This window comes from Myotis brandtii, unplaced genomic scaffold (assembly GCF_000412655.1).
Source record: "Myotis brandtii unplaced genomic scaffold, ASM41265v1 scaffold892, whole genome shotgun sequence".
Taxonomy (NCBI): domain Eukaryota; kingdom Metazoa; phylum Chordata; class Mammalia; order Chiroptera; family Vespertilionidae; genus Myotis; species Myotis brandtii.
The window spans coordinates 328,783-341,803 of NW_005371656.1; the positions used below are offsets into that span (position 1 = coordinate 328,783).

Here is a 13,021-nt window from a genome sequence, read left to right on the forward strand (position 1 = left end):
CTGGGGTGCCTGGCCAGCCTGGGTGAGGGGCGGATGGCTGTTTGCAGGCTGGCCAAGCTCCCCAGCAGGGACCCTCACTCCATGAGGGTATGGCCATCCTGGGTGAGGGGTTGATGGCTGTTTGCAGGCTGGCCACAGCCCCCAGCCACCCAAGCTCCCAGTGGAGGCTGGCTGGAAGCAGGTATCTGGGATTAATTTAGCTTCTATAATTGAAACTTTGTTGCCTTTTGAGGAGGCCACAGCTGGCCAGGGCAGGTGGGAAGCTTGGCTTCCTTCATCGCCAGGGCAACCAAGCCTCCTGCTTGCTCCAGCTCAGTGGCTGCCAGCCGCCATCTTGGTTGGGTTAATTTGCATATAGTTGCTTTGATTGGCTGGTGGGCGTGGCTTGGGCATAGCAAAGGTATGGTCAATTAGCATCTTTGTCTTTTATTAGTGTAGATTCTATCATAGCTTATACTTTCAGATTATTTCATTATGTACATGGTTAGAGGATTTTGAGACACATAATCAGGTTAATTTCCCAGGAAGACGAAACTGGATTTTAGAGAATTTCTCACTCCAAGTTAGCAACCTATGCACATAGTTATTTAGTATAAGTTAGGTCTATATTTTGTGTCATTAAATTTCTTTTTTAGTCTTGCTCAAATTTTTTTGCACTAAAATGTCATTTTATACCAGAGACCAAAGGGCATTCATGCAATCATTTTTATCATATTGTTAATTGCTCCAGAATCACTCCCCTGTTTATTATGGAAAAAAAACACATAAAAATAACCTTGCTACTTTTTCTGTCCCAGAAGAGAATTAGTGTTTTCTTCTTGGAATATCCCCATGGACTTCCAGAAGAGCTTGGGAATCTGGTATAAGAATCCAAGTGCTTAGCATTCATAGCATAGCTTAATTGAGTGAGCAGTTCATTTCCACAGGTAAGAGGAAAGGCATTTTATCACTTAAAAATATCAGATATTATAATCTTGAATCTCAAATTAGGTTATGTGCTTTAATATTTAAATCTGAGATAGAAATTTCTAGTTAACTTAGAGTTGAATTAAGAATTGAATGAGAGAATTCCAGGGTAAAAGCAGGGTTAATAAGAAAGATAACATATTTAGGTATGTAGATAGATTAGTAAATAGAAATTTGACTTAATTCCTTTGATGAAAGATAACAGAATAAAAGTAGTAGAAATAAGAGACTATATTTAAAATTTAGGAAAATTATTAAATGAAGAGAAAATTAACTACTAGTCATCTATTGAGTATATGTCATACTGAAATCATAATTCTTTTTCTCATAAAAGGATATAAACAAATTTTAAATTTATTTTACTTGGTAGCTTATTGATCTAGAAGCTACTTCAATTTGTTTGTTTGTTTCTTTCAACTATAATATGGCCTACTTAAACTTGTGGCTTTGCAAAAGAATTCAGATACATGAAGATGGTATTTTGTGTTGCTTCTAGTGGATAGCATTTCCAAATTTACAGCATATCACAATGAATGTGTGATGTGGGCAAGTGAAAAGAGCTTAGTTTGGAGAGAGAGCACCCTGGATGGGAGAGCACCCTGGACTTTAATCCTTGCTCTTACAGTGACCTTGATCAAGTTACAGGTCACAGTGGTTCTCAGTTTTCTCATCTATAAAAGAGGGCTGAATTACTTTGCAGGTTGCTATGTAAGTTACATAACTTTAATCCTTGCTCTTATAGTGTGACCTTGATCAAGTTTTCTTATCTATAAAGGAGAGCTGAATTACTTTGCAGGTTGCTATGTAAGTTACATAAGATAATTTACACAAAATTTTCAACACTGAGTAGCCATTTAACAACACATGATAGCTGCCCTTAGGACTTTCCTCCCTTTCAAGCTTAGTGTTTGCATTACTGTTCTCAGGAATGTATGGTGCTTTCTGTTTTCTGACTGTGTGAGGGTTTAGGTACTCATGTGACTTTAGAGTTCCAAAATGATCACGTTTTGTTAAATATTGAAATCGAATAGTTGCTTTCTAAGGTCTATATCTCAAACGGAAATTAGTTAGAAGTAACACAATCAGTTCTAATGTCCTTAAATGTGAGTCAACGGAAATGTCTGTTTAAAGAGCATCTTCAATGCAGAAGATGAACCCCATATATTTCGTCTATCATTCCTCCAGCTCCCTACAGTGAAGTAGATAATTGCTCAAATGGGACATAATTTGAATAAAAATATACCTTCCTTCATAAACCACCATTTTTTACTTAAGGTAAAATCAGAGAAATCAAGAGCTATTAGAAAGTTATTACGGTCAAAATTATCAGAAGAATTTAAGCAAAGCTATTATTATTTTACTGTTATGCCCAGAGTCAAAAGGCAATGACAGAAATGTATTCTTAAGTTTATTTTTTAAGTTTCTTTATACCTTAGAATATTGGGATTCCCTGGGTTTAATCTCATGGGAAAGGCATTTAAATATATCTTAAGTGTATATAACAAACATATAACTATAAGAAGAGTACTTAGCTTCTGGTTCGGTGCTCATTTATTACTCAATGCTTTGAGAAAATCTGATATTACAATCCCCTAATCATATTTTGTAGTTAAATAAAATTTTGAAGTCATATATCATATAGATGTATCCTTTACATATAATTAAAATGCTTTAATAAACATTTTAATACATCCCATGTATAAGCACTCTGAAATTACACCATGTTCATGTTGTTCAATAAGATATTCCTGAAATTTTGGTTAATCTAAGTTATTCTTTGGTTTGGAAAGATAAAGTTAAGTTTTCAAGATTACACAGTCATAGGTGCTAAATCTGAGATATTAATACAGGGTTTTTAGAGTACAAATATAATGTTTTTAATTTTCCACTATTAAATTATGTCAGACACATCAATTGAGTAAAAGTTAGAACTACAATGTTGCTGAAATTTCTCTTGTATATAACAGTCAATGTTCAGTTTGTAATGGATACCTTTAGTACACTACATATTGGTATATTTTTCTAAAGTTGCTTGCATATTTTTTTTCACTGTGCTTCTTCTAATCTGCCTAATTCTTCTTTTGTCCCTGAATCCATTTCATAAGTATTTTTTAAATATATATATAACCCATGGATGAGAGAGAGAGTATGGAGGGACAGAGAGAGAGAATGAGAAAATTTTAAAGCAGAAATAAATGTGTTGTGATGCCCCCAAAATACATTAATGCATATTTATAATATCAATTGATTATTTTATGTTATTTTATTAACCTAACTATTCAAACTAAACTGAAAATTATTATAAGACATTTGTGTCTGTGTTCTTAAGGCTATTCTGAGTTGCTTGTATTTATACAGAAGTTGAAACTTAATGCAATTATATATTTTTATATAATTATATATTTTTACTCTATAATTCTCTTATAATTTAAATGAGCATTTTATTGTGGGGGTTGGTCATCCCACATTTGAAAAGCTATTTATTGTCTGTATTTAAAAAATCTTCCACATAGATCTGGGAAGACCTTTCTGGGAAAATAAAGACATGTAGTTTTCTTCTTCTAAGAATAATTTTAATAATTTTAGTAGATTTTTCTCATTTCATCTTGATGTAGGAACATCTCAATATGACAAACAAATAGTGTGTTTCATGTCAGAAATATAAATCCTTGGTATGTCTCCGGCCTTGTACACTGCAGATTTTTCACTCCTTCAGTCTATGACACACTGAAGGCAAAACAAGAATTGCAGTCCTGGCCCTAGCCGGTTTGGCTCAGTGGATAGAGTGCTGGCCTGGGTTCAGTTTGGTTTGGGGGCACATGCCCAGGTTACAGGCTCAATCAGAAAGCAGCCAATCAATGATTCTCTCTCATCATTGAAAAACAAGAATTGCAGTCCTGGCCCTAGCTGGTTTTGCTCAGTGGATAGAGTGCTGGCCTGGGTTCAGTTTGGTTTGGGGGCACATGCCCAGGTTACAGGCTCAATCAGAAAGCAGCCAATCAATGATTCTCTCTCATCATTGATGTTTCTATCTCTCTCTCCCTCTCTGAAATCAATAAAAATATATTTTTTTTAAAAAAAGAATTACAGTCCTGAAATCTGGCTCCTAAATATGGTGGATGCAATTTTTCATTTTGTTTAAATCAGGAAGACTTTGAGTCTAGATACAGGTGACTCTTCAACTTTTTAAAAAATATATACTTTTCTTTTATTTACATTTCACTAAATAAGAAACAGTCTGGAGTCATAGGGAAATATACCAAAAATAAAACACCACTTGGAGGCTTATATCATAATTTTAATCTTTTAGCAATAGCATCTAGAAATTATATAATCTATTATTGTGTAATTTTTCTTTTATAATAATTTTAATGACTCCTTTAGAAACTATAATATATTAAAGAAATGGCCACGATTTATTTTTGACGTACTTAAGTCTTAAAAACATGCCCAAGGATTTTGTAAGGATAAATAGAAAAACAATCTTACATTGGCATTAAATTAAATTTGGAAAATTATTAACAGTATAATAAATTCTGTAGGACTAAATGGACAACTTGGTGATAGAAATATCAAAAAAGAAAACTAAAAAAACAACAACACAAAACAAAACCAATGTCTTATTATGATTTGCATACAAGGTGAATCCACCTCCAGAAATATATCTGTTTTTGTTCACCAGTGTTCTGGAAGTGCTAACGGAAAAGGATACTAGCCAAAAGGAAGGTATACATGATTTGGTTGGAAAAGGTTAACACCATACAATAAGTTGAAAGGTAAGTCTAACTTAGCCCACTTTCTAGTCATCAGAGAAAAATTTAAAAACAAATATCTTTTACATTGTTTTTCTCATTTAAATACAATTCTTACTTTTACACAATCCTGTGATATGTGTGGTTGCTTTCATTTTAACAATTGTAAACATTAAGGAAGGGCATTTCATGAACACTGTAGAAAATCTAGAATTAGTATTCAGATGTATACTTTCTATTATAATATTTTTGGACCAAAATTTCAATATTTATTCATCTTTGTAGATTTAAGATGATGAGAAATGAAACTAGATGGGAGTAAATTGAACAGAACATAAATTGAAAATTAAACCACATAAATTGATGTATTTTTTAACATGACACATTTAGCCAACCATCTAATAAAAATTCTTTAATTTAACAGGATAATGCGTTCATTGGCTACAGCTTGTTCATCACTGCCTATTCCCTCCAAGGGATTTCAATATGCCCTTCTAAGAAATAAGTAAGAGGATATAATAGGGTGGATTCTCTTTTCAAAAATGTTGCTTTAAAAACTGTAAATGAAAATGGCACAGTTGACATCAGATTTAGATTCATACAGCATTCAGATGAAAAATGTGACTGAAGTCACTATGTTTATATTGATGGGCTTCACAAATAATTTTGAGGTACAAGTCTTCCTGTTTTTACTATTTCTAGAAATCTACCTTTTTACTCTCATAGGAAATTTGGGAATGGTTCTATTGGTCACTAGGGATTCTCGGCTCCACAACCCCATGTACTATTTTATTAGTGTATTATCATTCTTGGATGCTTGTTATTCTTCAGTTGTCACCCCAAAGATGTTGGTCAATTTCCTGAAAGAAAATAAAGCCATTTCTTATCTTGGCTGTGTAGCACAAATGTTCCTCTTTGTTACTTTTGGGACCACAGAATGCTTCCTCTTGGCTGCAATGGCATATGACCGCTATGTAGCAATCTATGACCCTCTCCTGTATTCTGTCAGCATGTCACCCAGAGTCTATGTGTCACTCATCATTGCTTCCTATGCTGGTGGCGTTTTGCATGCTTCCATACACACAGTGGCCACCTTTAGCCTATCCTTCTGCGCGTCCAATGAAATTAGACATGTCTTTTGTGACATCCCTCCTCTCCTTGCCATTTCTTGTTCTGACACACACACAAACCAGCTTCTACTCTTCTACTTTGTGGGCTCTATCGAGATAGTCACCATCCTGATTGTCCTGGTCTCCTATGGTTTTATTCTGTTGGCCATTCTGAGGATGCATTCTGCTGAAGGGAGGAGAAAAGTCTTCTCTACATGTGGCTCTCACCTAACTGGAGTGTCAATTTACCATGGAACCATCCTCTTCATGTATGTGAGACCGAGTTCCAGCTACGCTTTGGACCATGACATGATAGTATCAACATTCTACACCATCGTGATTCCCATGCTGAATCCCATCATCTACAGTCTGAGGAACAAAGATGTGAAAGAAGCAATGAAAAGAGTGTTTGGGAAAAATGGGGTATGAATACAGTATATTTTGACACCAACCATTAAACTGAAACAAATTAAGATATGTTTATTGTCTCAATATCAAAATAATAATTTATTTTTGTTTTAGTGTAGACTTTTTTATATAAAGAACATAGTCACACCTCCACCTGTACTGTTTCCACACATGCAGGAAAACTGTCATCCATTTGCTTCCTCCTTAATTAATTCTCAGGTAAACACACACACATTTATAAATATATACTGGTAGTGATTGTTTTAGTTGTCAGGGCTGCCATAGCAAAGCACCACAGACTTGTGACTTAAAACATCAGAAATTTATTTTTCACTGTTCTATGTGCCACACCAGCACGACCAAGAGTGATCCCGAGTTGGGGGGGGGGGGGGGGAAGGATTAAGGAAAGACAGATAAGAGGCGGCCATCTTGGCTGGCAGTTAATTTGCATATCACCCTGATTAGCCAATGGGAAGGGTAATGGAGGTACGACTAATTACCATGTTTCTCTTTTATTAGATAGGATACTGGTAGTGATTGTATTAGTTGTCAGGGCTGCCATAGCAAAGCACCACAGACTTGTGACTTAAAACATCAGATTTATTTTTCACTGTTCTATGTGCCAAGCCAGCACGACCAAGGGTGATCCCGAGTGGGGGAGGGGGGTGAAAGGATTAAGGAAAGACAGACAAGAGAATGAAAGCTGGGTCTTGGTGGGACGCTGCATCCCTGATGAGAAGACAACGACAGCACCCACAAGCCGTGTCTTTATTTTATACCAGATGCCATGAGGCAAAGTAGGGGCACGATCAAGTTATTTACAGCATTCTCGTGAGTTCCAAACCTACTCAACTACATGCACCTGAACTCTAGCACAAGGCATGTGGGGCTACGTGTTTGGACCATAGGTTCAAGCTTACCACCACAGCCGTTGGCTATAATTGTGCTGGGAGGGCCCTGCCCTCCAGCTGGGACTTGCACGTGTCAATGAGAGGACCCTGTCCTTTCATTAGTCCGAGGCTTGAACCTGGCCAAAACACCGTAACCACACCCCACAGTTCTAGAATCCAGGAATCTTAGAATGAGTGAAATTAAAAGTATAATAGTAACTAATAATATAAAGCGGTTTATTGAGGATGCAGAGCAACTGGAACTCTCATCCATTCCAGGTAGGACTGCAGATGGTGCAGCCACTTTAGCAAACAATCTCACAGTTTCTTATGACGTGAAACATACTAGTACAATTACCACATGACTTCATGATCTGATTCTGCCACTTACCCAAGAAAAATGAAAACATAGATGAATGCAAAGATATGGGTTCCAATTTTTATAGTGCCTATATTCACTGTATTTCCAAACTGAAAGCAATCCAAGTGTCCATCAAAGATAGAATAACTAACTGTGTTGCATCCATAAAATGAAATACCGCTCAGCAATTTAATAGGAATAATACCATTGACATATTCAAGTACATGGATGAATCTCAAATATCTTTTGCCCATTGGAAGAAGGAAAATTCAAAAGGTGACAGACAATGTGATTCTACTGATATCACATTCTGCAAAATGCAAAATTCTAAAAATGGAGAACACATCTGTGGTTGCCAGATAGACTACATAGTGGTATAATGGGACATTTTCGAATGATGAAAATGTTATATAATTTTATTATAGTTATACAATGCTACAGTATGTGTTTTACAACATTCATATAACTGGCAGCTATAAGTAGTGGGGTCTTATTAATTTATATTAAAACTGCAGACTGGTGCAGCCACTAAGGAAGACAGTATGGAGTTCCTTAAAAATTGAACTCCCATTTGACCCAGTGATACCACTTGTAAGAATATATCCCCAAAAAACAGAAACACCAATCAGGAAGGATATATGCACCCCTATGTTCATAGCAGCACAATTTACCATAGCTAAGATCTGGAAACAGCCTAAGTGCTCATCAGCAGATGAGTGGATTAAAAAACTGTGGTACATCTACACGATAGAATACTATGCTGCTGTAAAAAAGAAGGAATTCTTACCATTTGCAACAGCATGGATGGAACTGGAGAGCATTATGCTAAGTGAAATAAGCCAGTCAATGAAGGAAAAATACCACATGATCTCACTCATACATGGATAATTAAGACCAGTATAAACTAACTTCAAAAACTAGATATCACATAAATTAATTTCTGCTTTATAATAGGAATTTCCTTTGTAGGGGAGATATGACTAGAAAAAAGTATAAGGGAGGCATCTGGGTACTGTCAATATTTTACTTCTTAGTCTTAGTTTTATTTATAGGATTACGGTCAGATTGTGGAAATTTATCAAGCTGTATACTTCATACAAGTACTTTTCTATATATATTTTTTTCTTCATTAAAAATTAAAGGATGAATCAAATCCTTATTTTGTTGTACATTTTCTAATAAACTTAATACCCCTCGATATTTAAATGTTCTTTAAATGTCTTATCTTCTTATTGATTATCCTATTATTAGAAAAGTTTACAAGTTTTGGCTACATGTCATTTTGTGTTGATATGAATATTAGCTGTGGAGAGTTGCTGGAAAGGTAAAATAAAGCAATGTGCATAGAAGTCTATTTCTGCTGCATGTGCTCAATACATGGCTGTTATTATTTTTCTCCTCCTTTGCCAACTTAGTGTTTCAATGTTGAGGCAAGGATACTTTTAAATTTTGTACCTTCTATTAAAACTGTATTTTTAGAACTGGAATGTTTTTGGAAATTTTGAATATTATAGTTTATGATTTTTCTCAGTTCCTCTCAAACTCTTAACTTTCCAGTTACCGGAGGGCAGGAGGGGAGGGACATAGTAAATGGTAAAGTGGGCCAAATATATGGAGACAGAGATGATTTGACTTTGGGTGGTAAGCACACAATGTTTCATGTATCATAGAATTGTACACTTGAAGCCTATAAAATCTTATTAACCAATGTCACCCCAATAAATTTAATTAAAACATAAAAGCAAGTACAATAAGTATAGATGCAAAACATACTTAACATCACTATTATCAGGAAAATACAAATCATCATTTGTAAATTATAAAGTATCATTATAATCAGAGGTCTGATTATTTAATAAATATCAACATGTAGTAAATTATTCTACAACCATTTACTTTTTGTTATTGAGCAAATCATCATGTTGCTATTCTGAACCAGAAGATAATTGGGGCATGTTCCCCTTGGGGCAACTCTTGTATTTTTCATCAACAGTTGAGTAAGCAGATATAAATAATCTAAATTAATCATACCTGTAGTGTACTTAAACCTGCTTTTCTTGTTACTCAGGTAAGAAGAGAAAATGCCAGATATTTACAAAATATTTTATGAGGTGGGACCTAAAATGTTAAGATCAAATATTATGAAGTCCCCAGTATTAAACCCTTTAGTTGCTGCCTATCACATAGGTAAATAAATATAACGAAGAAAATATAAACTATTGATTTTAGGTTTGTAGAATTAAGTAAGATTTTTCCAAATTAAGTGTATGCTTTCATTTTTCTCATTGAAGAAGAAAGATCAGATTAAACAAGAACATACAGGAAATTCATCAGTAGAAAGCAAGCAAACTTTTGGCCAAATCAATTATTTTGGTAGCTTTGTGATATAGAAGTCACTTCAAGTTCATGCTATTTCATAATGTTTCTCTAATCTTAATGCACAAACTTTATCTAAATAAATATCAAGAACCATGTTTTATTTCAGTGGGAGTGGTAAGTGGGGAGGTTAGTTGCAGAATGAGGCCATGGTGTTATAGGGAACTGTAAAATTGTGAAAAGTGCATGCACTCTGAAAAAGACCTAGGATTGAATCTTGGCTCTGGTTCTTATTAGCTGTGGAGAGTTGCTGAAAAGGTAAAATAGAGCAATGTGTATAAAGTCTATTTCTGCTGCATATGCTCAATACATGGCTGTTATTATTTTTCTCCTCTTTTGCCAACTTAGTGTTTCAATGTTGAGGCAAGGATACTTTTAAATTTTGTACCTTCTATTAAAACTGTATTTTTAGAACTGGTTTTGCATTGATTTTAAAAGGTGATGGAGTGTTATTAAATTCTTCAAGAATCATAGACATTTTCTTGTTATGTTCAAGTTATTTCAATATGGACTCAGCTTTAACTAGTATAAATTTTATTTTGGCATCTAGTAGGAATATCTGATTCAAGTAAAATTTTGCTGAATTGTTTAACATTGTAGTCTTTCACTATCTGACCCGAGTAAATTAAGCCCACAGTAATGTAGCAAATGGAATCATGGTGAGCTATGTGTGGCAGAGGGAAAAAATCGTAACTATGATAGAATAATGTTTCAGTATGTATTAGTAATCACAAGACAAAATTTAAATGTAGCTAAAGAATGAAATATTTGGCTTAAGGCTCTGGTCACATATATTTTTAAATGATTAGTTGCAATAGTTTTTTCACCCAATATTTGCTAATGTTTTAAAAATAAATATATCTGATAAAAAAGTTCAATTATATAGTCATCTTAAATTTGTAACCAAAAATTGACATATTTAAAGGAAATTGCTTTATATATTATTGCTTTATATATTTAAGTAGTCTGCATGGCTATATACTATTATGTCCGGTTGGTCATTCAAACATATTATTATTTTAAAAAAGACTAAACTGTGAAGGAAAATTCTAATTTTACACATGGCATTTAATCATGAACCTGGGCAATAAACACATACTTTTAGATCTAAATCTTATGTTATTTGTCTTCAACAGGTATGTCATTGAATTGATGTCAAGAATTGAATTGAAGCTGATCTTTTTCTTGTGAATCTTGTTCACATTTAAAAAAAATAGATTTCATCAAAGTTTGTATTTATTTTTTAATTTGACTTAATTCAATTGTGGCCCATCATCCTTAAAAAAAATCTTAATTTGTTCTTATAGATACACCCAAGGAGATCTAATAGTGTTAGAAAAGTTTTAGAGATTAGCTCATAAAATGTTTACGGCTACTCTAGAACCAACCTGATTCAGTACATTCTCTATTGAACAGAATTGTCAAGATTCAACTTTATTAACACATTTTGTCTTTTAATATTCATTCTAATATTGTAGAATAAATATTAATGCTCTCTTTCTACAGGTGAGTAGATTATATATAGCAAATCACTTTATACCATTACTGAAAGGTATAGAATGCTGAAATTCTATTCCAATGCTCCATACACTGATATATTATTTTATGTGGGTCTATGTCAAAAGAAAATTGTTTTTTTAACCAATCACTTGGTGTCTTAATGTGATTTAATAGAAAAACAGCTAATAGAATGCAGTTGTAAATTAACGAGTTGTCCTGATGGTTTTATAAATGATATGAATTCACCAAGTGAGTGGACACCCATCATTTTCATTTGATTTTACAGGGAGTGGCATGGACAATTGACCCACTGTCTTGCCACTGTCTGTGACCTGCAACTGGGAAATTTTATATTGCCAAAAAATAAATTCGAGGATATTTATTGAGTCAGAATCCTTTTTATCCTTTTTGTAGTAAATAAATTGTAATTTTACAAATATCTTTAGGTTTTTTTCCATGAGGTTTCAACATGAAGAATGTCACTGAAGTTACAATGTTTGTATTGAAGGGTTTCACAAACAATCTTGAACTGCAAATTATCTTATTCTTCCTGTTTCTAGCAATTTACCTGTTTACTCTGATGGGAAATTTAGGGCTGCTTGTGTTGGTCATTGAAAATTCCCGGCTTCACAACCCCATGTACTATTTTCTGAGTGTGTTATCATCTGTGGATGCCTGCTTTTCCTCAGTAATTATACCAAATATGTTAGTAGATTTCCTGTCAAAGAATAAAGTCATTTCATTCCTTGGATGTGCAACGCAGATGTTTCTAGCTGTTACTTTTGGGACCACAGAATGCTTCCTCTTGGCTGCAATGGCATATGACCGCTATGTAGCAATCTATGACCCTCTCCTGTATTCTGTCAGCATGTCACCCAGAGTCTATGTGTCACTCATCATTGCTTCCTATGCCGGTGGCGTTTTGCATGCTTCCATACACACAGTGGCCACCTTTAGCCTATCCTTCTGAGCGTCCAATGAAATTAGACATGTCTTTTGTGACATCCCTCCTCTCCTTGCCATTTCTTGTTCTGACACACACACAAACCAGCTTCTACTCTTCTACTTTGTGGGCTCTATCGAGATAGTCACCATCCTGATTGTCCTGGTCTCCTATGGTTTTATTCTGTTGGCCATTCTGAGGATGCATTCTGCTGAAGGGAGGAGAAAAGTCTTCTCTACATGTGGCTCTCACCTAACTGGAGTGTCAATTTACCATGGAACCATCCTCTTCATGTATGTGAGACCGAGTTCCAGCTACGCTTTGGACCATGACATGATAGTGTCAGTTTTTTACACCATCGTGATTCCCATGCTGAATCCCATCATCTACAGTCTGAGGAACAAAGATGTGAAAGAGGCAATGAAACGAGTGTTTGGGAAAAAGGGGTTTATCAAAAAAGTGTTTTTACAGTAAAAACTCAATTAAAAAGTTGAGAGTGATGTTCTGTGCCTCAATATAAAAAAAGATACGATTAACATTTCTTTAGTCTATTAATGTATTTGTGTTTTTCTGGATATTTTAAAATAAAGATCATAGTCTACCCTCTACCTCTGATGTCTTTACATGTAAAAAAGTTATTATCAACTTGATTCTTGATACATTCTTACTGACATATGTATAGAGACATATATGTATGTGGATCCTTATACTGATTG

General features: G+C 34.5%; 2 protein-coding genes across 2 annotated transcripts; both read left to right on the top strand.

The window, feature by feature from the left end:
• The first annotated feature begins 5,281 nt into the window (after nt 1-5,281).
• On the top strand, nt 5,282-6,256 carry LOC102241023 (olfactory receptor 1094-like). Its single transcript, XM_014532430.1, has one exon. It carries the CDS (start codon nt 5,282-5,284, stop codon nt 6,254-6,256), a length of 975 nt encoding a protein of 324 aa, XP_014387916.1.
• A 5,529-nt stretch (nt 6,257-11,785) lies between these two features.
• LOC106723562 (olfactory receptor 5T2-like) lies at nt 11,786-12,779 on the top strand. The gene is given in 1 exon segment (XM_014532420.1): nt 11,786-12,779. A coding segment is annotated over 1 exon segment (948 nt). The 5' UTR covers nt 11,786-11,831.
• Nucleotides 12,780-13,021: the final 242 nt, after the last annotated feature.

Excerpts from the sequence above, each read along its gene's own strand:
- LOC102241023 (XM_014532430.1), top strand. The coding sequence starts at position 5,282 with ATGAAAATGGCACAGTTGACATCAGATTTAGATTCATACAGCATTCAG.